We start from the raw sequence: 27,996 nt of genomic DNA, 5'->3' as shown, positions 1-27,996 counted from the left end.
GCTATGGCGTTTACCATTTGTTTTATAACACAACAGTGAGACATTGGAACAACAGAAGTCTTTTTATTGAGCTACATCACAAAAAAATGTTCGTGTAGTCTTACATGACAAGAGAAAACAAGCGCGCGAAAATTCATTCATGACAACCGACTGCACACCAGTAACTCGATAAAGTTTCATCTTCACACAACTGTGAAGACAGTTTCGCATTTCTGGGAGAAGGACGTCGGCCATTACTTTAGAAACAATGTCTGTCAAAAGATCTGCTTTGTAAACATTAGCACACACGTCAGCAGCGTACACCCATGGGCAAATAGTAGACGCTAAATTAACCAATCAGAGCGCGCGCTTTGCTTTAGTTATGTTATAATTTTGATTCTTTTTAGCTTTTTGACTCACAATATTCAATAACCAAAGCTGTCTACAAGGTATACCAAATCCTTGCACTGTGATTGGCTACTCGAGCTCCCATCCCCTCCCCAACCTCTTGCTCCAGTCTGGATTACCCGTTGCGCTCCCCCAAGAAAAGCGGTGTTCTTTATGTCGTGCAGTTATTATGTCGAAAGAAAGTTGGTAAATTCAAGCCATCATGAATGAACAAGCTTGGTCAATAACCCATATGTTCTGATGGTTGCTACTGAAATTCTCATAGAACTCAGTGGTCACACAAGAAAACAAAGGAAATTGTTCATCTCAAAAGAATCTACTTAGACTACGAGTAGTCCCTCTTTCGCTTAGTCCGTCGTGCGTGACGCAAAAGAAAACCGCGAGAAAAAAATGGTGGATTTCGCTCGGCCACTTTTTTCTCGCGGTTTTCTTTCGCGTCACACACGACGGACTAAGCGAAAGAGGGAGTACTCTTAGTCTAGAATCTACTGTGAAAAAGCATCATAGCGCTTTAACATTTCACGATCAGTCGGAGCTAAAGAGGTCTAGGATTAAGATTAGGTGTGGCAGCCTGAGTCCACTTGACTTGACTTGCGAGAACGACAATATAAGACATGTTGGGTTCTCTTGAGTGCCTTCATGCACGTTCGTTGAATTAGAGATGTTAAAATTAAACGTACCTCTGCATATCACTAGCAAATCCTGTATGACAATCCATTTTTCCCAATTTCATGTGAAATATGATTTTAACTGAAACTAACGAACAATATTTTTGACTTGTTTGTTATTTTGGGTTGTTAATGGTACCCATACCATCTAAGATGACTGCGCGCTCGCCTGCTAAATTTTCCGTGGGTAATTCTCGTCCCAGGTCGCGAACCTTTTGGACAGCAGAAAGATCGCCGTTCGCGGTCTGTGTGGACGAGAATGTCCGCAGATTTTAACTATTATTTCACGCTCCATAACTCATAGATTCGCCTTAAGTCCATCTAAAGACTACTAGGGTACCACTTAAGAACGTAATAACAAAAAGAAGCTGATTTCTCACGGTATATTAAACGATTTTCTCGCTGCTTAGCAGATTCCTATATTTTGTTTAAATATTTAAGAGAAAATCCGTGCAAATATTTCAGTTAAAAATATGTGACTCCTCTTCTAATCCTCATAATTTGTGCTCAGAATCTTTCTTAAGTGACGGATAAAAAAGGGCACAAATACTTACAAATATTTTCACCGGCAAGTTCAAGTTTTTTTTGGAATGCCGGTCATTTTCAGAATGACGAATATAGAGGTAGCTTACGTATTGCGGAGTGATAATCTTTGAATCCCACTCAACTGAGCAATCAAAACAAATTTGTTGTCTCACTTCGGAATACTGAAGATTTCTCACAATTTTCAAAATATCTTATCCAGAATAACCCTCGTTAATTGTCCTTGTAAATTAAATTTGGTGGCATTGTATCCTTTCAGAAGCTCTCAAGTTATCAGGAATTGTCAAACAGAGCTCAAGGATCAGAGAACAACATTTTCAATGTCATTCATCCGCATTTGGTGGTGTAAAGCAAATTTTGTAAGCGTCTGTCTTTTTTCAGCTTACAAGCGACATTTTCTTCGCAATTCTGTATGAAGAAACGTCAAAGGAAAATGAATTGTTCGATAGAAATCAATTGTTTATAATCATTTGTTTTGTTTTGTGCTCCCAAACGAACCGCTAACGAAGATGAAAGCAAAGAAAGTATTGGGACGAGGCTTCTCAAGCTCTCACTGTTCCTGATAGTTAGAGCATTAGTCAGATATTTTAGTAAGACAGGAATTTAGGGTAAACGTCTTGACAATGATAGGAAATGTAAGGAATTCATTGCAGGGAAGTAAAAAACATAACGTTATTGCCTGCGCGCTAATGTATACATGATCTACGGATTAAAAGCCCGCAGTGTCTAAATAAATTCGTTAATCCGAAGAGGTTGACATTTTTCCGTTTCAATTAGAATTACTTACCAACTTGGGTAAATAGAGCGAGTAAACTTATCCGGTCGCTAACCAAGGCCTAGTCTGCCTTTATGAAAAAGATTTTGAGGTTAATTGTCAAGATTAGACAGATTGTCCGCATTCTTAAACTGAAATATCGTAGCACGATATTTTGCTAGACTTATTAAAAAAAAAAAAATTAAAGACCATATCCTATATTGAGAAGAAAATCTTTTTATGGGGTATTAAACAATTTTACTACAAGCAATGAACTAACAACTCGCAGCTAAGATAATCCAGACTGAGTAGACGACTATCGCTCGCAAAGAAAGCTATGTAATTGTTTTTGTAGACGGCAGACGGAACCAGAGAATCAAGAAAAATTGTAAATCCGATCCCCACTTTCAGGGGCAACGTGCACGCGATCGTGGTATATTTAACAAATATTCCACGAGCGTGTGTTGGATATGAGATCGTAGATAGACAACGAGGCGCGTAGCCGGGCTCCGTGTTGGCTATAATCATCTCATGGGAGCGGAATAATTGTATTATTAAAACGCCTGCGAAATATACAAAATCTAACTAAAATAACAGTAAAAAAGCACCAAAAACTTATGAGTACGCTTAGCATATTTATAGAGCATACATGCTCATACACCTTGATGGCCAATGCCCAGACCAATGCCCTTGAATTGCATTATCCAGTGATTCAGTTTTTCAATAAAAGCGAATAGACAATAATGAACCAACCAATCAGGTTCTTGGATTTGCAGCAGTTAAACGATGTGATGATTTAGTAATTTAGGTTCAGCTGTGAAAGGAATGATGTAAACCATCGAAATATCAGTTCTTCATATTGATTAATTGGGACATTTTTTTAATGCTAGTTCTAGGAAAAAACTGTGGGAGACGCGGTGACCTCATGGTTAGTGTGCTCGTCTCCGGATCACCAGAGCGGTCCGAGTTCGAGCCATTTTGTTGTGTTCTTGGGCGAGACACTTTACTCTCACAGTGCCTCTCTTCACCCAGGTGTATAAATGGGTACTGCAAATGGGTATTAATGCTGGGGGTAATCTTGCGATGGACTAGCATCTCATCAGAGAGGAGTAGAGATACTCCTAGTCGCTTCATGCTACAGATACCAGGATAAGCTCCGGCCTGATGGGCTATTTGGCTCGTAAGCAGAGCTTTACCTTAGTTCTAAGAATTAGCTAATACGTTGTATCTCAACACAATTTCAAAACTAAGTGATGATTTTCAATTCTTTGAGCTTGTATGAAACACCCAAAAAGCAAAAAGTAAACAGTTGTCAATCATTTTTGTGTTCCAAAAAGTGTTAAAGAAAAATTGTCTTTAAGTAAGATGTAAGTTGGTTTGCCGTTTTTTTGTGGCGAAAAAATGACGACTGTCAATTTCAAAAATAGGAGATGTGCCTGTCGTGATGCGGAAATCCGACGCCAAAAAAGCAGCGACAAAATAAAATTCGCGTTATTAAAAATAGTTCATTTGGAATGATCCGGCATGACTTAGTTGTGTAGAAATGTTTACATACCGGTGATAATTAAATTTGCCAACATTAGAAAAATAAAATCTAATTACATACACCCTTCGCCCCACACTGAGGGAAGGGTGAAAATCTCAAACCTGTATAGCTGTTTAAAAGTGACCACCAAACTCTTCATCATAGCAAACACACAACCTCAGTAACCTTTGAAACTCACTATTTCTTTCGAATCTTCGTTAACTGTTCACCATTTTACCCGTTTTTGCAATCTACGTTTTGAAAGTATCCGTACGTATTGCTGCGTGCGGTGCAAAAATAGGCGCATGGCATCGCCGACACTTCGGAAGCTTGTATTTTGTTTTCGTCGAGTACACCAATATTGTACAAGGGAAGCGGTTTGCTTTATCTGTTCACCAATATTTGACTTGTTTGCAACCCGGTGGACTTGCTTTACAGCCGCCATCACAAATTACGGAAGGAAAACGCGCTCCCCCACAACTCACTGTCTGGACTGTATAAATATTTCCCTAGCTACCCCGCTAAAAACTGACAAACAAAATATATTCATAAAAAAAAAACAGAATATGCGCAACACTGTCTTGCACTTTAGCCCGATCTAGATGAGATTGTTGGAGACGAGCTTCCGGAATGGAATAACGTAGGACCCATGGGAAGTTTTTTTTCGTGTTTCTTCCCTGTCCCACTCCAGCTGTATCCAAACTTTGTATACAGACAGTTCCATCTTTTGTCTCCAAACCAACGTTTGCAGGGCAAAGCAAGGATGGAAATGTTTCTAAAGTCAGAAGTTAGTTATGGCTCATTATCAGTCAATGCATGTCCTGTCCTTTTTTTTTTCATTTCAAGAGGAGCTTGTAGCTGGCAATTAACCATGAGAGGCTTGTCATGTCCATAGCCCACATCGTGCTTAAAATGGCAATCTTTCATCACAGCGAAAAATAATCTTCTTATCTCGATCCACCATTAGTATGTTTATTTTTCCCATTATCTCGCAGTTTGAACGATGTTAATGGAATACAAGTACTAGATATAGTAGCGCTTATCTTTTGCTTCAAATAACTTGGTATTGTGAACATGATTAAATCTTTCACCCATATATGTTTAATAAAGCTCTCCATCTGTAACCAACACCTGAAAAGTAGCCATACTGATGTCAAAAACCTTTCAGTATAGATAATCCACCTAGCATGCAGGCCAGTCGTGGCTCAAGGCGGCAGCGCAAAGCGGTGGTCCCCTTTTCCATTTTCATCAATTCTGTTTAGGATTTTAGTGGTCGTATTGCACTCCTCACACAACGAAATACAGGTAAAACATTTTCCGAAGAGGCAATTCCTTTTTCGCATTGACTCAAACTTGAACTTGTTTGTTACTTTGGTTATAACCTCTCGCAGTAACCAGTGGCATAATTGCAAAAGTTTCCAGGTTCCAAACTCTTGATTTTGCGACGAGAATGAAAGCGCAAGACAAGTTCAGGACTGGGGCCCGTTTCTCGAAGTTCCCGAAAAGTTTTCGTCCCCGGAAAGCCGCAGCAAAATCTCAAACCTTATGATTTACTCACATATTCTTAATATATGAAGAGAGGTTCCCTTCATACAAAAAGTTTCAGGCGTTTACACCTTTCTGTTTTTAGATACAGATTAATTAAACTGAAAATGGCTTTGCCGTCCGACAAGTTTCCGGCGCTTTCGAGAAACGGGCCCCTCGTCAGCACAAAGAACTGAAGCGGAGACTTTGGATTACATTTTACGTTAATAGTTTAGACATTGAACTTTCACTTTGAGCTCCACAGGACTTTGGTTCCAATAACAAATGACACCGGTAGATCCGATACAACCTTTTGAGAACGTCTGCCTGGTTCACCCAAGACAAAAGCAGAAAATCGGTTTACACAGACCGAACAGCTACAATAGGAAAAGCTGTGAAGTAATTCTATGACTTGGCCTTTGTTCAACCTGCAATTAAAAATATTGACCGTATATATTTTGTTGTTCTATCTAAGAGTAAACCAAGATAAGAAAGGTGATTGCGGTGTCATGATTTTATGAAATCCTTTCAACTGATTACTTTACAAAACTTTTATGTCTAATCACTCGAGTTTCCAGAACTTCAGTTGCAAAGGTTCTCTAAAGTTCGCACGGTCATTTGTTCAATTAGGAATTAGAAATTTAACGTTCACGGTCTCCCAAGTTGATTAGTATCATTCACGTCATATAGTAGGCCAAGGTGACTGATATTGCAATATACTTCAGTATTTGTCTGGCATGATATTGTTGTTACTACCAATGTCACCTATTTTAACCATGCGAAGGAAGTGAACAAAAGACACCTTTCTATGAAGAACAAAAAATAGTTTCAAAGGGCATATCGACTGTTATGTAATCATCACGTAAGCCTAGGAGATTAAGAGAAATGCTTTGGAAACTCGACACACCAGGTGTTACTTAATTTACTTTACTGCAGAAAAACAGATTAAACATGTTCAATTCCAATTAGAAAAGACAAGACATACTTTTCTCTGTTTCTATAGACCGGTTAAAGCAACAATGGCATTCGGCCAGTTACGTAGCAAATCGGCTCTCTATCAGATGGGCTAAATTTAAGACTGTTAAGTACAACTCGGCAATATAACGAACATCCCGCGCGACACAATCGCAATGATAGCGTTAATAGTCCGGAACGTGTCATTTAAAACTGACTACGTAGAGTTAATTAAACCACGAGGAGACGAATCAGTTCTCAATACGAGAGAACATTCTCTTTTCTTACTAAAGCAGTAAGGTATACAATAGAAATAACAGCTTAGTTGCTAGGGAAACCGGAGATATGCGCCGCGCTACTCGAGGCTATTGAATAGAACCTTTACATCGCACTTTTTCAGGGAGTCGTGCTATTTCGCCAGTACCGTTTGTAGACACATTTTACAAAGTGCCTTGCCAGTCACAAACATAAGGGCGTCAGTGATTCCTCATAAACCGTAGGGTCTCAAGGCTTCCGGCTCGTGCAGCCATGTGTACTTACTGCAGACGTACTTAGTGAACTGCTCGCGGGCTAAGTCATAACAGCTTCGATTCATATACGGTTGTACACTGCTACTGTTTTACCCCGACTAGGTTTGATCTCTTTCTGACTGGGTTCTCGAGGATCAAAAAACCTTAAACCCTTCGTCCTATTAGGGTCTATTAGAAAACAACATCAGATCTGCTATTTTTCACTTTGGAAAGGGTTAACGGAAATAAAGGCTTGTTTTCAATATTTGTAAATTTGGCCGCGAGCAAAACCGCCATGTCATCATGTGGTCGCGAACTGCAATTAGCACTGACCCGTAATTACAATATTTAACTCCACACCCACAAAATCAAAAATAATCGCACGAAACGGTTTTCAACTTCCCCAAATACTTTTTCCTCAAATTTTTCATCATGAATTTGTGATCTGAAAAAAAAAAAAAAAAAACGTATGATACCAAGAAACATCCGAAAAGAAAGGAAACACATTACAATTAATGACAGGTCTAATCACAATTCTTGATAACCAGCTTTCGCCTTTTGGTCTATCCATTGAAAACCGTCTGCGAAAAAAAAAAAGAGAGAATTCAACGTAGTGTTATTTGCGAATATAAGACCAGTACATTTTGAAATACTGGCCCACTTTAAGAAGTACTACAATAACATGATATGAGATACGATAAGAGAAAAGCAGATATTTTCTTATCCGGCCCGTTTTTCCTGCGAAAAATATTGCGGGAGTTGTCGAGTAAGCGGACGCACGACGGTAGAAGGAATTATTCAATAACGGCTACTTTTATGGAGAGATAAATTGAAGCAAATCTGGAGAACGTTATCAAGTTACTCTCTGACTTGGGCCAGGCATTTTAAGTCTCCTACGAACTTGCTATTTTAAACAAAAACCTTTAAATGGTCTCACGTCATGATACTGAAGCACCGGTTGGGAAGCCTAAAGTCTTAAACAATTTTATTTTGACGACAAAGAACAGTAAACTAATTTACTAATTTTGTAATGACATTGTCAGATCACAAACAATACGCGAGTCAAAATTGTGGTGTAAACTTCACTAAAAAGCTATGCCTCGTCCCCTACATATTTTTGTAACATTCCTGAAAGGTAAAAATATAGATGATGGTAACCGCCACTGCTTGCGAAACTGAAGAGAATCCACAAAAGTAGATTCCTGTAAACATTTGCGTAAAGCTTAAGCTATATAAATCCCAACTGTAAATACACGCCAAGAATATTTGGTTGTACAAATTAGCCACACACCACTACGTGACACCAAACTGTGACGTGGCGTGACGTTAATGAATCGCTATTTTAGGAATGCCCAAACAAGAGCGCGGTATTTGTCTGACCATAAACTAATCCCAATTTTAGGCAAAAGTGCATAGGCAAGATAGTAGTAATAAGAGGAAGTTTTGCTGTTTACCTGGATTCTAACTTTAGTTCGTGCTTACCTTTTAGTTTTGTCGTTAAACGAGTTCGTGCGTTGAATTCCATTTCCAGGTTTTCACACGTGACTGCCGTGACATAAGCGTCGTGTCTTCTGGAATGTCCCGGAATTTGATTTCGTAAGACAGACAAATCACGGTAGTTCTTATTCTACATAGCAAAGAAGCGAAAAAAAGTCATTCCTCATTGCTTTACGGATGTTTTCGTCTATTTATAAACGTAATTATTATTTAAAAATAATAAAAAACACAGTCGCTGCGGCGGCCACTGAGGTTAGATAGATGTGACCTTGAGGCCGCCGATAATAACAACAGGAAGTAACGGCATGTCATCAGTTTCATTTGTTTTGGTTTTCCACGCCCTTCCCGCCTTACTCAGGCCATAAAAAGCGCCAGTCCTCTGTAGTTGGCTAGTTTTAATCGCACTTTAATAGCGTCAACACCACTCTTGACTACATTCTCCTTCAAAAACACTCGAGTCGCCTGGCACTACAACAGCGAAGCTTGGAGGTCCTATAGAAGTTGATTGATTTTGAAGGTAAGTGGTATCATAGAAGATCCAACACGCAGTCGAGATATTTTGTAAGCGAAGTTTAAGACAAACAAAGATCTAGACAAAAGCGCAGATCATAGTCGGGATGTAAAACGAGCTGTGAAGCGTCGCGTGAAGAGAGGCAGTTTCAGTGAACCTACTTGTTAAAACTATCTGCGACGGTTCTAGTGAAAGGTGTCGTAGAATATTACAAAAAATAGCCGAGTAGATGAGATCTTTTACAGCTCCTCCGTTGGCATAAAAAAAATGAGCTTCCAACCTCTACATTATATAGTAACTGCGGTCAAACGCTGGAACAAAAGACTGTATTTAGATTTTGCTTCCATTTTGGACAAGAAACAAGTAAAAGTTCTTCTTTGTTGGATTTTGAGGATAGTGAAACTGTGGATCTTTAAACAACACTAAAAAAAATAGAACTGTTTCACAAAGATTGACTAAGGCATTAGTCAACGTGACAAGGGCAGGAAAAGCTTGATCAAGGCCGGGAGGCATAAGTACAAAGCGTTAATTAACTAAGTTAGTGCGGAAAACATGCGGGCCAAATTCGTGTTTGATCCCTGTTTCTCACTTAAACCAGCTGGTTCGAAACACAAAGGTGTTGTGCTGTTAAAACTGTTCACCGTAAAAAACGCCTCTTGCTGAAAGAAAATCAAATCAGATGGTTTTTGTGTGTGTTTTTCAAGACTATATATTCAAGGAAAACTATTTAGTAAAATATCAAACGAAGAAAGATCTTCCAGCTGGGATAATATTTGTTCAGAAGAAGCTTAGAAATATTGTTTACTGCAGTTGAAAAACGGTTTAAAAATTTAGCAAGTCAATTTGAAGCCAAATGGCCGGGTTTTCTCAGTATTCAGACAAGACCCAATGGGCCTTCCTCCGGATTTCCGTTGATTTTATTTTATTTTATTATATTTATTTATTTTTTTTTTGAAATCCAGAGAAAAAGTTTTCAGGGGTTTAGATCAAAGACTTTTCCAGCAACGCTGCGTTATTGTTACATTGTAATAAAGTTATGTTACGATATAGTTGATTCATGTTATAGACGAAATCAACGGCTTTCCGAGGGAGCCTTGAGCACACATTGTTTGGCGACACAGCATCGATCTTTTGAAACCTATGGTTTTTCACAACCGGTCAAGTTTCACGTTCAAAACTTCGCAAAGTGAATACCAAAGACATTTTAACATCTTTTCTTTTTATATTTAGGAATTTTAAAAGCTCCATACCAGACAAAATCTCGGATTCTTTTTGGCTGCATAAACCGCAAATCTTCTTAGCGAAGTGAAACATTTAGCCAACCAGATTACGCCGGCTAAAATCGTGGGCGGTATTCGTTGAAATGTTATTTCAAAGTAAGTTGATTTAGTAGGAGCGGCTCAGCTTTGATGTTTTATCCTTTAATGGAGTTGATTCTTGTTAATCAGGAATGTTTCGCCTTAAGTTTGAAATCCTGTTAATTATTTCTTGGCGAGTATTGTGCGCCAGACGCGCGCGTTTGAGATAGCTCACACAACAGGGGGAGGAGTGGGGGGATGAAAGGGTAGTTCTCAAAATTTTCGTGAGGGTGTGTCCATTTCAACCAAAAAGTGTGATTTTACCCTGCTACCCATATCAGACCTGTACTTAACGTCAACGATACTCCATATTCTCTATTTTAGACCAGACTATACTCGGGAACTACGTTAGTTTGCTTAGAATATCTGAGAAAGGGCTTCAAACTCCCGGTGTTCATCAAGTCGCACTTGCTTTTCGAGAGAGGAATAATATTCGATATGGGCTTTCCTGGAATCCAGGGCAGATATGCACAAAATACACCCTAGATATTTCAGATCAAAACTTTCAAAGTCTATATTCCGTTGAAGACCAAGACGGCTCAAAATTCACACCCTTTTCACCACACATATCTATATAGTTCATGTATCACCTCCCCCCCCCCGGAACCCATACCTCGTGTAACGAACGCCAAGTATTTGACTATACCTTCTCAGTTTCAAACCTAAACTGTCTCATAGTCTCGTCTATGAACTGTTACAGGGTTGATTATCTTACTATAAACCGTCACGGATGTCAAATTAAAACATTTGACTAATAAGACCGTTGCTGATCATATGAGTGTTGCTTTGTACAGATGTTACTGTACTCCCTGCAAGTTTAACAAATGTTGTTCCGGCAATTTACGGCCAACGTCACGAACGGTTCCTTCACGAGACCATCACGGAACCGTCATATCTATTACCAATTTAGACCATCCCGGGTTTTCGGCTATCACGGGAATCACCAAAGTTCCTTTGCTAGTTATATAATCAATTAAGTTAGTAGTCCTTTGAACGTTTCAGAGGCCAAAGTTGAGAGTCGCACACGATAATCCTCAGGTCGCGGGAGACAAAATGAAAATATTTTCAAGGTTTGGTCCGTGCTGGGATGTTGAAGTGGTCCTCAGACATTTCCTTGATTATGACAATTTCAGAAAGGTAGCTTTTGAATTAATTTAACTGAGAAACTCTTCACGTGCGAAGCCGCCGAAGGAACGTGCGAAGTCGCGTGCAAAGCCGGTCATGTGAGCTCAGAGTCAAAGTGGAAAACACCATGAAATCCTTGTAATCAGTGTAGGCGCGACTGTCAAAGAAACGAAATACAATAGTGGAAAACAACCCTTTCCAGCGATTTTCGTGGCCTAAGCAAGGAGTTTGAAAAGCGTGGATAAGAGAATCAAGACATCTCTTAGTCTTGATACCCTGCGACGCGTTTTCACAGTCGCAGGTGCATTGGTGTTATATCAGCCACCTTCTCACTGACAAGCTCTATATATTTGGTTGTCTTCGTCCGCGAAGGACGAATATCGTCATTATTCGCAGAAAAAAGGCTAGGGCAACAGGCGTTACGTGTATACACAAGCCTCTTCAACAATTGTAACTGCATCAGGAAAACGTGACCAGATGACCGCTTGGGAATACGCCGTATTGTAGAGTTTTGGAGCAATTTTCCACTCGAGATCTCATCAGCCTTGAATAGCTCACATTCTAGTTTAACATCTTTTTGGAAGCAAAAGGAGTGAAAACTTTCATCAGGTATTTACAATATGAAATAATGCTTTGAACGTCTTGCTTTTTTTAAATAAGAGCTTAAAGTCTGATAGGCTGGCGCTTATAGAATTTCAGCTTCGTTTATTTTATTTTATTTTATTTTATTTCTTTCCATTGCACTGACGGGAGAGAGAGTAAAAAACAAATATTTGCAACTTGACAAGCAGCCAAATAGTTATCGTGTTTCAATAATGTAGTAAAGATCTGCAGAAACCAAGATGCAGTTTCGCCTTTAACAACAAAAAAAGTTAATTACCTCTGGGATATTCCCGCGAGTAAAAGGGAGGCGGGACGCTGGGGGTGGGGGGAGGTGGGAAGGTAGGGAGATGGGAGGGGGTAATTTCCGTAGCAATGCAATCTCTAAATAAGGATATTGTGTCCGAGTCGGACTGTCTTCGTTTTCGAAAGATGGGGCGGAGAGGATTTTGAAGCCCTTCTCAAATGTGTACACAAACGCCGCCATTCCTGGGTAACTTAACGGGTATCAGCACCAATCTTCGATTTTAGGGCCAGGGGCCCGTTTCTGGAAACCCCCGGAAACTTTTCGGGCCCATAAGGCCATAGCAAAATCTCGAACCTTACGATTACAGAGCTGTTTTATTGACATATTCTTAATATGAACAGAGGTTCCCTTCATACAAGTAGTATCAGGCGTACACACTTCTCCGTTGTTAGATACACATGAACTATAAATGGCTTTACGGGCCCGAATAGTTTCCAGGCGTTTCGAGAAACGGGCCCCAGGTTTGAAAAAACGGACAAGGATGAGGATTATTCTAGGATGTAAGAAGGTGTGTCTGGTGTCATAAGCATAAATACACAGCTTCTTTTCTGGGAAAAGAAAGAAAGAAAGCTAAGGAAAGAAAGCAAACAAACACGCCCTAGTAACAAAAAAAATCACAACACGCTTATGACAATACAGTAACCTTTCTCGGACAAAAGGTGTCGCTCTCGAGATTTTGGAGTCAATCGCCGAAAAAACTGAGCACTGATTACGAGTAAACTATCTCAACAAAATTCATGGCAAGTATTGATAGCTTTTGATAGCGTTTTCAATTGCTATTTGAATGGGTGATACGCTTATCTTTAATTACCTCACAATTTGCGCTTCACTTTTTTTTGTCCTGCTCGATTACTCAATGTCGCTTTGTCAGTCACAGATCGTAGACAATAACATTTTATTCAGGAAAAGCGAGTTTGTCAGCAACAAACATAAATCAACTTTCTCACACGGTCATGCAACTTCTGAGGCACCATATAAGCATTCCTACTGCGGCAAAATCATGCACTAAATTAACGAAAGTGAATGGTGATTCTACATTTTTACTCAGGTGTCAGTGATGTTTTTCAAAGGGACAACGTCGACAAAATACAACGGCCAACTACGTGACTAATGACTCACACGTCGCAGTTCAAATAAAAATGGGAATATGAAATGTTCCGGATTTCCTTTGTAAAACAAACTGCATTCATTTTGCGCTTATCAACGTAATTATGTACATCAAATAAATCTGAAAATATGTCGAAATGGCGATGGGCGCACGCGACATTGGCTTTAACTATTTATCATTTATTTATGGTCGTATTTTGTTTGCCCAGAGTTTGCAAACAGAATGTTTCAAAAGTTTTAGTTTTCGTGGAAATCCACGGCCGGGTCCACCTTTCGTAACAAACATTAATTTCAGCTTTTATGCGACTCAAAGATAGTTCTGCTCTCCTGCCCTTTTTAGAGACTTACAGCATATGATGTACTCTCCACGTCTTTTAAATGGTAAATAGCAACGCCTCAATGAATCAATATTACCTCTACGTGCATGTTAAAAACTCCGGATGTTTGACAGTTCGTATAACAAAAGCGCCTGTTTTGCAACCCACGTATATCCGCTTAGCAGTTCAGTTATAACAGTTTCAAGCGAACCCTCCGATACAACACGTTCTCGCTAGTATTCAGTTCCCAACATTCTGGAAGTTAAAAACTTGATGTTATTGAGCCTAAAGGTTCTCTAGATTGAACATTTTAAACTAACAATTTAATTGATCAGTCGGCTATAATTATTAGACCGGGATTTTGATGTTTTATTTCTCTTTTATTTTTCAGATGAAGAACGCATGTTTCTGGAGCATTGTGGCACTCGTGGCAATTGCTTTGTGTCTTGAAACGGCAAAAGGTATAACAAAAGTCACCAATTGTCGAGAGTACTTTCTCGCGATTCGTTTGAATCACCAAGTAAGAGGCGTAACAAAAAAGCACATAACACTTCTCGTTCGACAATCTTGTCGAATAATGCAATCTTGTCGAATAATGCAAAGTTTTCAATTGGATTTTCATCTGACCAGTTTGGCGCTTCTTCAGTCTGACCAGCCTTTTTTACCTATAAAATTGGAATGCCCTGCTCTGTGAACATCAATCCAGTTTGCATACGCGCAATAGATGTGTCAGTTGTACAGGAGGAATCTCGTTCCACGCAGCACACTGCCATCACAGGAGAAAGAGAAACTTTCTTTTCCCTAACAGTTCCTTCGTTTGAACTGAGACTACAATATAAATGTGTAGAATTCGTGGCGTGATAATTCTTCTTTGTACTTTGACAGGAAAGCTGTATAAGCTAAACGAGGTAGGATCACGTAAAACTGTCGCAATATTCTGCGGAGACCGAATCCGAGCCCGTTTTGACCAGTTGTGCCCCCAAGGAGTTAGAAAGCGAAGTAAGTTGACCGCAATAGCCATTTTCACGGTTAATTTTTCTACAATATAATCCAAAATATTTTAAAAGTCCAATGTGGGTATTGTGTTTATTATCTTTCAAATAATTTTTTGCAACACGCCGGATTTAAAACTGGGGAACATCGTTCGTAATTGCATATTCCCCAGTTTTAGCTGCAAGCTGAGTCATATTCAGTCACCTGACGCGTTCAGACTAATCGCGTCCGAGCGAAAATATTTCATGGTTTATAAGGGATAATAGCGGAGCTCCTGTGCGCCGAAGTCGTGCCGCTGAACAATTACATAAGACATAAGATCCTGTGATAGCATTAACGTTTTTAAAGAGAAATGCGTCAAGCTTATAAAGAAGGGTTATGCAAATATTGAACATTTCACAATTTCTTAGTGTCCTCTAACTCTTTGTATCGCATGCACCAACAAGATTTTAGTCCATTTTATTGATGTTAGTAATTTTACCAGTTTTATACTTATTATTATTCATAGTTAGATATTTTTAAAATCATTGATTTATATTTTAATTGTTTAAGGGAGGGCCACGAGTTTATCAGTCAATGACTGTAAAGTGTTTTCACCCTCATTAAATAAAGTTACTTACTTACTTACTTACATGCTCACAATTGATCATTCTTTGAGTTTCTTATCCAAGAAAAACAAATCCCCTTTTTTCTTTATCGTTTAGTTGTTGCAATCTGGAGCTCCGCGTTTAGGCTTGGCTATATCTATATTATGTGGTAATATAAGCCTGAAATTGATTAACGCTTAGCTAATTCTCTTTGTTTGATGATTTGTTAGGATCAGCGTTGATGGACGAACAGGAGGCGCTGAGTTTTCTTAACTACCGGTCACCAAGAAGTGCTGCAGACGGTTCCACATCCGGTCGCACAAATATTGTTGAAGAATGTTGCCAGGAAGGTTGTGCAAGTGAAGAAATCCTTGAATACTGTTGATAGCGGACTTGAACACTTAAAAAAATAGTAACTTATTTAACAGAGGTGTTGTATATCGGTTGTATATTGTATTTTAAGATGTATTTGTCTAGGAGAACGTATAACAACAATAAACAAGAGAGAATGAACTTTCTTGGAAAACGATAAAACTAGATTTTTAAATTACATATATATATAAATAGAAACAAATAATAAAAACGCTAGGTTATTCAGTTAAACTCAAAATATCAAGTTATTTTGTATTCTGACAAAGTCGAAGATTTTCACCCGTCAATCCAACGCCACCTTAACAATTATAGCTAGAGTAACACTGGATTTTAAGTTGGATATAACGCGCGCTCTCATTGGTTGAATCTAACATGCGCAATTATGGGTTGTTTCGTCTCGGGAGGCCTCAAAATTCTCGAGCCGAGTCTCCGATACGACATACGAACAGCAAAAGTATGAAAAAGAGCGAAACAGTTTCGTTTTGTTTGTGCTCAGTTATGTTTATGTTGTCGTACCTTCGCTTACTTAATGCTTATGTTTTTGTTTAAGCGCTTAAGAAAACCAGCAGGACCCCATCCTACAAGCGTATGTCACAACATTTTTACAGATCGGTCTATTTTTAGGCTTCTATTCCCGCGAAATAGGTCAGTTCCGGTCTACATGAGCGCGCATTGGTAAGGAAGAAAATGGCTTAACCCGCATCAGGACACCGTCACTTCTTCCGGTGAAATGATGACGTCAGTTAAAAATTAAGTCCGTGTTTGGGATTGGTTACTGAGGTTGCTGTGGGGGCGGGGGGAGTCCTGAATTCGCGGTAAATTCAAACTAAAGATAGATTGGACTGTGAAAACGCCGTGACAGGAATATGGGATAACTGCACGCTCCCAGTGATGGGCTCCTGAAACCAGACGATTAAGCCTGCTTTCATTGTATGCTTGGGGACCGCGGCGGGGTTGGTGGGGAGATCAGTACTCAACAGTTACTTGCGTAGAGGTGCTACAGAGCCATTCGAACCCTGACCCGCTTCAAGCGGGTCAGGTTTTTTCTCCGGGAAATCTCTGATTTTCCTTCCTTACCTTATATTAAAGATTACTCACCATTGCGACCCGGTTTACGAACCTTAAATTTGTGAATATGCCACAATCTATCGCAAATGAGATCTGTGTTTGTGGCTGGATTTAGTTGCTAGGAAAAACTGACAGGAAATGCCTTGAAGAGTTTAATCATGTTTGAAATCGGTACAACACCCTTAAAACCACACCCTATCTCAGAGCCACTCTGTCCAGCAGTAGCTTGCGAGCAGCAAAGGCGAAGCCACGAGCGCGGAGTCGGCGTACAGCGGCACTTCCCCGGATCCGATCACAAATAATTTTCACGAAATGACCAAATAATTGTATGAGAAGGAGATCTACTGCCAAGTCAATATCGCTGTGTTTTCAGCTACACCTGCTGTGTGTAACACTGAAACACAGTCCGATGAAAGAATAAAGGGGCAGCTAACTGCCTGGTGGTGAGTGGTACCTCGCGTGCGTTTAAGCTTAAGATTACCCAGGAGGTTAGTCAATGGATACGTTTTATTCCGGAAAAACGCTGGCAAAACCGTAACAAGAAAAGAAAACTGGAAACACGCCTGTCAGAATACGGCATAAATTTACAAGAGCTTTCACTAGTGCATTTATAGTAAAGAGTTTTTTTTATATAAAACCTGTTAACTCAGTGATAACCTCTAACCTATGTAGATAACACTCTGTTATGGTGATTCAGATGAAAACCATCGGTCTTTTTTTGGTCATTTTGGTCACTTCAGTTTCTTGAACTTTGGCTCTTTAGGTCGGAACATATTTGGTTCGAACAACACCGTCCGCTCTATAAACACTTCTACGTCTTGTGCCAAACAAGGTAAAACGCAGTTTTACAATACATTCAATTCATGACCTTTTACTCGATACCTACGTAGCTATAATACATTGCCGGACTCTAAGAACTGGAAATGCGAGTCTATAATAAAGTAGGAAAATTTCGAGAGGCGATCCGATACATGTCAGCCCAAACTGTTGAACAACAAAAGAAAAAGATAACGTAGAGAGTGGAAAAAACAATGAACAAGCCAAACAGACTGTGAACGCATGGGGAAATTCCCAGTTTTGTTGGCTAAAACTCGACGCGACAAATATTTACTTTACGAGGGTGTTCAGTAGACCTGGTATTGACGGTTTTCCCGTGAACTCAAGTAACTGACTACTAAATTAACACACTTCACAAGACGAACAGAAGGCTTTGTCAGTTACACATTGAGTTTGTATGTTTCTGTCAGTTAGCATTTCCTGAAGTACTCTTGTGGAAAAATGGATGCGTTAGCTGACGTGAATCCTTTTTAAAAGCAGGCAGTTTGAACACAAATGAAGTGAGTGTCGACCAAAGCTTTCTTCGCCGTATTTTCCCGCTTGTTAATTTGCTTTTCCCGCGTCAGTCGCTGGTTTTCTTCCACTTGACTTGCGTTCTGTACAAAACAGCTGAGCAAAGGCAAAATTATTCTTAGGTACCCCGCCCGCTGGAGTTTAAAAGTGTAAAAGGATATTTTGTTCAGTGTTGACATACGAAAAATATCAATACAATGGTAGTTAACGGAAGAGTGTTTAACGAACAAAAGACGTTTGTAGAAATAGGTTAAACTTCAAATGATTGTGCCATATTTTTACAACACACAAAAGGTGCCCTTTTTTGTTTTGCGACCACGTGGTTCCGAGGCGAATGTGAATAAAAAGGAAGTTCATCTCATTTCTCGAATCCTGATACGGCAGTAGAAACCGCCGCGCGCGTTAACAGCGGGTTTAAGCTGGTTTTGGAGGACACATTCCCGCCAAAATTGTGAACGGAACACAAGGTACGTAAAAAGCAGTTTGATATAAAATCAAGATTTATCACAAGCCTGATCAAACATACTCGTTGTGCTTTTTTTAGGATAGATCTAGTGTTTCCCACAGACGATTAAACAACAACATGGCACAAACGATAAAAGAAACGTTTTCAGTTTTAGCTTCGTAGAAAAATTGCTTAGCTATAAATTATGACGTTACGTTTTAGAACAAGGGTGTCAAGAAATCCCTTAACATTTTTCTTCTTCTTCCAGACTTATTTACATTTCTCTCACCGAGAGTCAAAACTGACTTAATCTTCTGTCATTTTTATAACAAGTGCAGTATAGTTGAGGATACCTTTGCTTATTTTCACATATGACGCGGACAATTTTCAGCTTTATGTTATCAATGAGGCAAACCGTTATGCTTCATTCTGGTAACAAGGGCTTGCGTAGTTCGAAACGTAATGCCTCGCCGAAACTGAATAAGAACACAAACGAGTACGCCGACAATTGTTAACATTTACATTTATCATTTTCCCCAAATATTATATTACCATTATTCAGTTTTAAAATTAGAACCACCAATACGGTACATGGAAATTATAAGAATGATCGGTAGAAATCGAGGCTTCGTTCTAGTTATAGACTCCACAAACGGTATCAATAATAACATAATCAGATATTGACTTGATGTACGAGAAATACTGCGGGAGACATGTCGATGTTGTCTATGTTCATTAGTGTTTGGTGCGTAAAAGATATTTGTTTTACACGTTTCGCTTTCTCTTGGAACATCTAGAGAAGTTTGAAAGTCTAAATCGCTAATTAGTTCAGCTTCAAATAAAATTCGAGACTTAGTCGGGCTATGAAAAAACACTTAATATTGTATTGGACTATTTTTCCAGCTGCAGTCATTATTCCTGGCTTTTATCATCAATTGAGGTTTAATCTAGAAGCTGTTTAATCTCTTTACAAACTACAAAAATTTGCATGTAAAATTAAATTTTCAGATCATTGAAATAGCAATGTATTGATAACCATGTATTGCTGTCAATATATGATATTGAAAAGCTTCCTAAGAAGACGGATTTTGCTCATCGTAATTGAAAAAGTAAAGAAACAGTCTGGAGTAACTTCGTACTATTTTCTGTTTTATTTCGTTGTAAGTTGCTATACAAAGAGTTCTTATGTTCCTGTTTCTCTGAATTCGCTAAGTGATTCAAGAGAAATCAGGCACCGAAAAACTTACACGTGTGTGATTCTGAATAGATAAAAATCACATGCCAGTAAGGGACTAAGGGCGAGTATTAACTACGTTGCAAATCGTTTGTTCAGTCGAAAATTACTGTATTGGATAACACTAAAACCAAAAATATATATTCATTTCACACTTTCCATTTTTGCTTTGTTCCATCACACAAATTCGTTTCATCAGTCACTTAAGGTAATAACCAGGAAGTACGACAATATAGGTTATTTTTAAAGGAAATGAATCTGTCAGCGGCACATCTCTATCAAAATCTGCTATGGAGCGCCTTATGCATGCTTTAATTTCTTGAAAACTTGATTACTGCAACATTATTCTTTATGGTCTTCCCTCTTACAAGCTGGAGGAACTACAACCATGGCAAAATACAGCTGTAAGGCTGAATGCCTGAGTGTCAGAGCGAAGAAGTCAGCCTTTATCACTCCACTATTACTCCAATATTATTGAATTTACATTGGCGTGCAGTTAAAGAGAGAATAAATTTTAAAATTCTTCTTCCTCAATCCAGCCCATTTGAACGACCTTATATTTCATTACACGCCTCAATGTTTACTACGGTCAAGTAGCTCAAAACTGCTGTCTATTCCGCAAAGACTAAAACGGCTTTTTATGCATGGCGGTTGATCTTTCTTGGTTATCGCACCTCTGAAGTACCTAACAATAGTGTTCTTCTGTGGACTGCTATTAACAATGATCACGCCCGTGACAATGGGGTGACAGGCCTACACAACTCCTATCCACGTGTAAATAGCCGCTTTGAAAGTTTTGCTCGAACTAGTATATCTTTAAGGATCTGCCCCTTTTGTATGGCACGATAGGGGGATCTTTCAATATTTCGCTAAGCAATAATCCTGTGTTTTTAGGAGGACATTTCACCAGAGTAGAACCGTTAGAGGTCATAGGTCTGTGTGGCTTCCGCTGTAATCCGCGTGTAATTTGTAGAGTTTGACACTGTTTTTTACCACATGCTAGTTTTTTTTTTTTTTTTTTTTTTTTTGGCTCATTCAGTGTATTGCAAGATATGTTTTAAGCTCTCTAAATATTAGCTCTGGAGGGACAAAGTTTGAAATATTCCGTGAACATGTTGGTTCCTTGCGTTTTGTATTCATGATTACGCCGGGCCCGACTGCTTGATTAACTGTTGCAAGTTATGCTGCTTCTTACCACGGGTGTCATATTTATATTTGTCCGGCTTCGCTGTAGCTTTCCTTGTAGGAAGCTATAAGTCTGTCTTAGAGAGACGTTCTTATGTTTCTTGCATCAATTTCATCGAGCTTTTTGTCCTTCCAGTTGTTCGTTCTGGCACTGCGAATGTAAGTGTTCCCGCGCAAGTCTGTGGACTGTTTGCGTGTTGTTTATGATATTGCGTGGTTTTGTTCAGGCAAAAGCTCTGAATTCAGGAGTTCTTCCTATGATTGTTCATCCAGCTCCACGTTGCAGTCGTCATTGCTTTTATTTTCTTGAGGCCGTAATAGCCTTCGATCCCATTGTACACAGCTCCCGGGGGGGGGGGTATTCCCTTATATGGGTTATACAGGTATGTACGGCCCCGAAGGGTGGGGTCTTTTAGCCGTTTTAGTCATAAATAGGGTATCGGTTTTTTCCATTTTAGTTATAAATAGGGTGTGGTTTTAGCACTCTAGTCTTTAATTGGGTATATTTCTTTTTTCATCGTTATCAATAAGAACGTCAACAAAAGTCCTTCATAACTTCAGTTTAAGGCAACTGCCCCAGCCGCAACGGTCATAAATAGGGTATCGTAATTTTGGCCAGGTCATAAATAAAAGGGTAGGAAAAATCGCAGATTTTGGTCATAAATAGGGTAAGGGTTTTGGGAAGTGGGCCGCACACCCCCACCCAACTTTTCTGGGAGTACTCCCGCCCCGGGACACAACTTGACCCTGTGTTTTCTATGATGGCTATAATGCTTATTGTCTCCAGCATGTGTACTTTGAATTTATGGATAAAACGTAAGACAGTTATGCGTTGTTATTATACGGCATATCTCCAAGTTTTGGAGGGTTGTGTAGAATATTTTTGCACGCATTTCGTATGTTTATCCTTTGCTTTTGGTGTAGACTACAAGTAGTCCCTCTTTCGCTCAGTCCGTCGTGCGTAACAAGGTAGAGGTTATCGTGCTAACGGTTGAGTGAAGGAAGTGTCAGCCGCTCCGTTTCGGGCTGATGATCCCTTAAGCACGTGTTAGAGACGCATGAGTAGTTTCAATTACAACGGACCAATAATTGAATCTTGATTTGACGATAACAAAAAAAAAACGAGGCTAGCCATAATATTGTAGCTTATCACGCTGAAATTTCGAAACATTTACCAAAAAGTGTTAATACTTGCCCCTCAAACAAACACAATAATCAACGGAACCACACAAAATAGAACTGCTCAGACATGTGAGTTGTAACCAGGGAGAAAAAAAGATTTTCTGTTGGACCTAAAGATTAAGTTTACGTCGCCCAAAACTTACGACCGCCGCCGCCGCTATATCTCGAAGCTTAATTGAAAGGTGTTTCAGGCTTAAGGTCAGTAGACATCCAAGGTTTTAGAATGTATATAGGACAATTTTGTCAAACAGGCAGGGCACACCATTTCTTTGACGAGAAGCCCAAAAAATTAAGAAACGCGATGAAGAGTTGAACTAACTTAAAATGTACATCATGGAATAAGCTCGTCTTTTCTCCGAGATCACAATAGTTAACTTTTTTTTTTCAATTTGAACAAAAAGGAACTAAAATCGAAAACGAACCACATATAGTTCAAATCAAAAATTAAGTAAGATCAAATATTAACCGCATAACATCTGTTAACAGCTTTGTAAAATATGTTTATGTCTCGTGACATTAATTTGTCTCGTTATGTGCATACCTTATTTTAAGGACTTAACGCCAGGAGCGTTTACTAAAGTTAGCCTCGTAGACCCGGCGTAAATCGAATTTAGCGTTTATTTTAGTCTGCTCGTACGCTCTTCCCCGCGAAGAGCCTACTCGCAGACTACGTTTCTTTGACGCCAAGAGTTTATTAAACAAATTGATGTTGTCACCATTTTAAAAAAGTCATTTTTAGTCTTAAATACCTAAAGTTTACTGGATTAAAAATACAATGAATTATTACCAGGATTCTATTATCAAACAAAACGAGAAACCCACATCGTCGACATTCTAATTGCCTTCGTAGCTGGCGGGATTGCTTTTGTTTTGGCGGCGAGTTGCGGGGCCGTGAGAGAATTGGTGAGGAGTCAAGCGAAAACCAAAAGAAATGAGGCAGGCGGAATTTTCACTCGCGGGTTCTCTGCTCGTAAATTCCCTCGCGGGCTTGACCCGCGTGAGCTCCGCGACCAAAAATCACTCGATAACAAATCCCGCCAGCTACGCAAGCTACAAAAATTTGGTTCTCAGCTCATGCCGGTCACTGGAGTGCAGAGAGTGTCACGCAGACGTTCTTTAGCTGTCATACTGATTCAGTAAATCTGTTCGCAGCCCGTCTGAGAGTAACAGTGATCGATGGCAATCATTTACGTTAGGTCGGCTTCCAATAAACGCCAGCTATCACAATAAACACCGGAACCTCAATAATCACCACCGAGGAATCAGAAACATGCGCTCAAACTTTCCGCCCCACTTCATGAAACTCAACCATCGACGTCACTTAACTTAGCGGTTTTTCGAGTGCATAGCCATAGGCTTTTTTCTCTTATCTTTCAGATGAAGAACGCCTGTTTCTGGAGCGCTGTAGCACTCGTGGCTATTGTTCTTTGTCTTGAAATAGTAAAAGGTAAGGAAAACTTCTATGCATGCAGTCCATGCAGTCAGCTATCTCTCAGATGAGGGTTGTTATTGTCTATTTATGTGAACTGCAAATTTTTTCCCTTATGACTTACCGCTCTATGTGATCCAGGCGTTTCAATTTTTTTGTTTACGGTGATCTTTTCATTTATCTCTTAACTTTCTATATATGTTTTAAAGCCCCGGGATCGCAACATTTCAACGCAACATATCGCAACATTGTTGGCCCAGCATTTGCATGCGCTTGTCAAACGGTGGCAACGTTTCAACGCAACATATCGCAACATTCTTGGGTACAACATGTTGTGCGCGTTCGGCTACCCTGTTGCAACGTGTTGCCACATGTTGGGTGTTGCAAATCGAATTAGTGCGCATGCCCTGGTGCAACTTTGTTGCAGGAACCTGGTCAAACGAATATAGCATCATACAAAATCCGCAATTAGAAAATAGCCCAAGGAAAATACGTGCGCTGATCGCTCGTGCTAGTTGTGTTTCTATCGAGTTTTAGTATAAATCTACTAGGGTTCTATCACGAAAGGCGTTCTCTGATTGGCTACTCTACTCACTATCTATTCTGTGGTAGATAGTGAGTGGCGAAGCAGTGTGCTCTCCTTAACAAAATGAAGGCCGCTTCCTGGCGTTTTCAAAGTGTCTGCGAAGTGAATTTAGATGACGATTTGAACGACTAGTAGATTTATACTAAAACAATTAGATTATTCGCTCTCGATTTCTATGCCTGATAGTTGACTAGGGCTGCGCCCTCGTCAACTATCGCGCGAAAGAAATCTCGAGCTCATAATCTAATTGTTTAATAGAAACACGATTTTTAACCACTCAGCGCGTATATTTTCCTTGGGCTATATTGTGAATGAGATAGAAAAACATGTTCCGTGTTTCCATCGAGTTATGGAAACACGAGTGGAAGTTTGGGAGAACTCGAAAAAGCTGTGGAAACACTGGCCTGTCGGCTCGTGTTCCCACAACATTTCTCGTTCTCCCAAACTTCCATTTGTGTTTCTATTTAACAATTAGATTATGACCTTGAGATTTCTATGAGGTGATAGTCGACTTTCACCTCATAGAAATCGAGAGCGAATAATCTAATTGTTTTAGTAGAATTCTTACTAACATTTTCTTCAGCTAACCATTTCCAATTGTTTTTATACATTGTATTTAACTTTTCGCTTTAGGAAAATCGCGTGGACTGAATTGTCGTTTGGAATTGCCTGTTGTGTACGCGCCGTCGACTCGAGTCTACTCTGTTTTAGTGGTATCTTTTAGGGGCTGAAATAAAGCTGAGCCACACCCAGATTGGTCTCCTTTGGGGGTTAAATTCATATTTTCTGTCGAGCATCCCCGACCTTTTCATATGGGAGTCTCCCACCCCTCCCCCTCCCCCCCTCTCCCACTGTTGACTCCTGGACAAGCTCATAAATTCCATCCTTCTTTTGTTTCAATAGGATCTCGGATGAGAAAGATAAACGAGGTAGGACGGCGTCCAATTCATGGTCACTACTGTGGGGACACCTTCATACCCATGTACAACTCAGTGTGTCGTTACTACAGTGGAAAGAGAAAACGAAGTAAGCAATAGGTCTTTTAGTTCACTGACAAACAGACCCTACCTCAACGCTTTGGGCATACTATGCCATGAGCGAGCCGGTGGTTCAGTTGTTAGCGTGTTGGTTTTTGTCAGTTAAAAATAACCCTAAGACAGTAGATGTAGCTAGCAATCTTGCAGTTTGTTGATCCCTCGACGTTAGTGCACCCTCTAACATCTAGCATTTTGACGTATGTTACTTTTGTTACCATTTTTCTGTTTTTTGCTTACAACAATTCCTGTACACCCACCCCTTCCTGATTTTACCCAGTGTTTCTGTGGAGATTTGGGAACCCTTTTATTACGCGATACCATACTTTTACAACTCAAATGCCACAAAGGTTTTGCTAGCTATATCTACTGCTCTGGAGGGATTTTTTGTACAAAAACTTCATAACCATTCCCCTCTGGTAACTATGCTTTGGGCGAGCCGGTGGTTCAATGGTTAGAGTGTTGGATTTCAGAGAGTCGATGAATTCCGTAGTGTCTCGCTAGTCTACTGTTAGGGGAACCTGATAAAATGTTGGACGGGGGGGGGGGGGAGGGGAGAAGGGAGGAGAGAGACTCTGATGGTCAGAAACCGAAGTTAACCGCGGGAGTTGTGGGCCACTAGGCCGTGAAGACTTACATCAGTCAACGTCCACAGATTGCCATGTTGTTATTTCTCTCTTTATTTTAATTTTCATCAACATGGCAAAATGGCCGTCTAGCTAATCGCGTGAAATCAAATTAAGGAACGTAGAGTTTAGGGAGAAATTTTCAGTCAACCAAGCGGTTGGGTATCTTTTTAACGAACGATAGCGTAGCTAGAGGGAGTAATTAGAGTGATCAGATTATGCAAATGAGCAGTCGGTCGGTTAGTCGATCATCCGTAGACTTTTCAAAATGGCTTCCAAAGCAGCGAACTGATCGATCTTTGGCGTTTGGAGTCGAACAAGTGTTCCCAAATTAAAGACTATTTGGTAAACAACAAAAGTGGGTGTATAATTCGATCCCTCGATAGCTTTGACACCTTTTAACCAAAGCGTTGCGAAAAATCATGTTTTCATGCTCAAAAAATGCTTTTCTTCCGCGAATTATACCAAATCTCCACACTGTCTCATTTTCTTATATAATAGTACGTTACTTTTATGGCTCGAACATTTTTGACATTTGTTCTGTTCGTTCTATTTTCGGTTGATTTGGATCAATATTGTCAATCGGCATCAAACTCTGCCGAAACAGATGAGCTGGTTGAATACTTTTGGCGTCAAAACAAGAGGCAGAAAAGGAGGAACAAATTAGGGTATAATTTTCAGATGTTTCATCTGAGCCATCTCCTTTGTGCTCCAAGTTTGATCACCGCTCAAAATAAAGAAATAAAGGTATTTCTAAGAAGAATTAAGAATTGATCACCAAGCGAAGTAAATATAGATATCAGTCGCAACAATCCTTGATTATTTCTGGTTTCTTTTTTGTACTTTCCTGTTGTTTTGCTAGCTCAGAAAACTATTATTTTGAGATTATTTTTGTTTACAGTGGAAGCTTTCGTAAACAGACAACTTCGGGACGCGAAAAAAGGGTCCGTAGCCGGAGCTGGCCGCTTACGAGAATGGTTCTCGTAAAGGGCCACTAGAGTTGTAATGTGTATATGGCCGCGGCTTACGGGAGCTTGCCCAGCCAACAAAAAACTTTGGGAATACCAAAAATGACACCATTTCAAATGATTTTTTTGTTTTTGATAATGGCGATGACTGTATACAGAAAACTGCCGTACTATGCGATATACGGATTATTAACGCAGTACTAACTGTAACACTATGCGATATACATGGGATTTCCTTTCGGGTGTCCGCTTACGGGAGATTAAAAACAACAGAAAAGCCTAAATCGTAAGCCCTCCAAGTGTCCACGGCCACTTACGCAAATGAATAAATAAAGAGTTTGTATCGGAGTTCAAACCGGGTTTTGTGAAGGCGGTCGTAAGTAGAGCTGTCCGCTTACGAGAGTATCCGTTAAGAGAACTTCCACCGTATCAGGAAAATGACCTTAAATATCGTGACATCTTTCTGAGCTGATTGTCTGTAAATGGTTGGTACAATATGATCAAAAGTACTAAAAACAGACGCTGACTTTGAAACAAAACGAGTAAACAAGAGAGCATGAAGGGTAAGTGAGTTAATTTCCCATATGGCCTTAATCACAAGGTAATCACTCTCAAGTTATTTTTAGATCACTCTCAGTTTCGGAAATCCCAGGAGAGTCCAGAAATCCCCAATCCCACGACGCGGATTTTTGTTCACGTGGACAGCCCAGGCGGCTTTTCGAGTATTTTGATCCTCCACGCACACATCCACGCGACGTGCGAGGTAACGTTATCTGCGGAAGAACTGGGTACCATGTCTAAAAATAACTCAAGAAGAATTACTTTCTTACCTTACTTCCTCTCTTGGAGTAAATAGATCGTAATATGAGCAAGAAATTGTCCATCACTCACCTACCTCTCTTTTCGTTTTGTGTTGATAGGTTCTGCGTTAATAGACGAAAAGCAAGCATCAAGTTTTCTTCATCCCCGGGCCATACAAAGTAAACGATCTGGAACAAATGTTGTTGAAGAGTGTTGCACGGAGGGGTGTCACTATGAAGAAATCCACGAATACTGTTAAAAGCAAGATAGACTTTTAAACAATTAATTCATTTAACAGAGGTGTTGTATATCGCTGGTATATTGTATTTTAAGACAGATTTCTATAGAATGTTTTAATTTATAAGGCGTTTACTAAACGACGTTTGTAACGGAAATGAACAATAGAGAATTATATACTCTTGCAAAAATTAAAGGCTAGATTTTTAACAA

At 39.6% G+C, this 27,996-nt stretch overlaps 2 protein-coding genes and 1 long non-coding RNA gene across 6 annotated transcripts in view; 2 read left to right on the top strand and 1 right to left on the bottom strand.

The window, feature by feature from the left end:
- The window catches only part of LOC110066458 (insulin-like peptide 03), an 18,410-nt gene extending 2,534 nt beyond the window's left edge, over positions 1-15,876 (top strand). Inside the window, exons 1-4 of one of the 3 annotated variants that reach the window (XM_020773684.2) lie at positions 8,716-8,878; positions 14,078-14,147; positions 14,572-14,685; positions 15,497-15,876. In XM_020773684.2, the coding sequence (XP_020629343.1) occupies positions 14,078-14,147; positions 14,572-14,685; positions 15,497-15,651 (339 nt within the window). In that variant the 5' untranslated portion in view covers positions 8,716-8,878 and the 3' untranslated portion in view covers positions 15,652-15,876. Of the gene's footprint in view, positions 1-8,715; positions 8,879-13,834; positions 13,978-14,077; positions 14,148-14,571; positions 14,686-15,496 lie in introns of those variants that run through there. The other 2 variants (XM_020773683.2, XM_020773685.2) reach the window with 2 other exon arrangements.
- On the bottom strand, positions 48-27,763 carry LOC110066459 (uncharacterized). Its single transcript, XR_002298566.2, has 3 exons — positions 27,637-27,763; positions 8,347-8,491; positions 48-7,445 (listed from the first exon to the last, which is right to left on the bottom strand). It is a non-coding gene; the product is annotated as an uncharacterized LOC110066459 (long non-coding RNA).
- LOC149118408 (insulin-like peptide 02) lies at positions 18,399-27,996 on the top strand. Of its 2 annotated transcripts, none has more exons than XM_089295683.1 (4): positions 18,399-18,523; positions 23,480-23,549; positions 25,021-25,143; positions 27,666-27,996. In XM_089295683.1, exons 2-4 carry the CDS (start codon positions 23,480-23,482, stop codon positions 27,803-27,805), a joined length of 333 nt encoding a protein of 110 aa, XP_089151809.1. In that variant the 5' UTR covers positions 18,399-18,523; the 3' UTR covers positions 27,806-27,996. The 2 variants fall into 2 exon arrangements, with proteins under 2 accessions (XP_089151809.1, XP_089151814.1); XM_089295688.1 differs by lacking the exon at positions 18,399-18,523 and adding an exon at positions 22,083-22,300.

This window comes from Orbicella faveolata, unplaced genomic scaffold (assembly GCF_042242905.1).
Source record: "Orbicella faveolata isolate gen_17 unplaced genomic scaffold, um_ofav_v1 contig_1, whole genome shotgun sequence".
Classification (NCBI taxonomy): Eukaryota; Metazoa; Cnidaria; class Anthozoa; order Scleractinia; family Merulinidae; genus Orbicella; species Orbicella faveolata.
The sequence above is the reverse complement of the archived record's forward strand: the minus strand, read 5'-3'. Positions and strand labels throughout refer to the sequence as shown.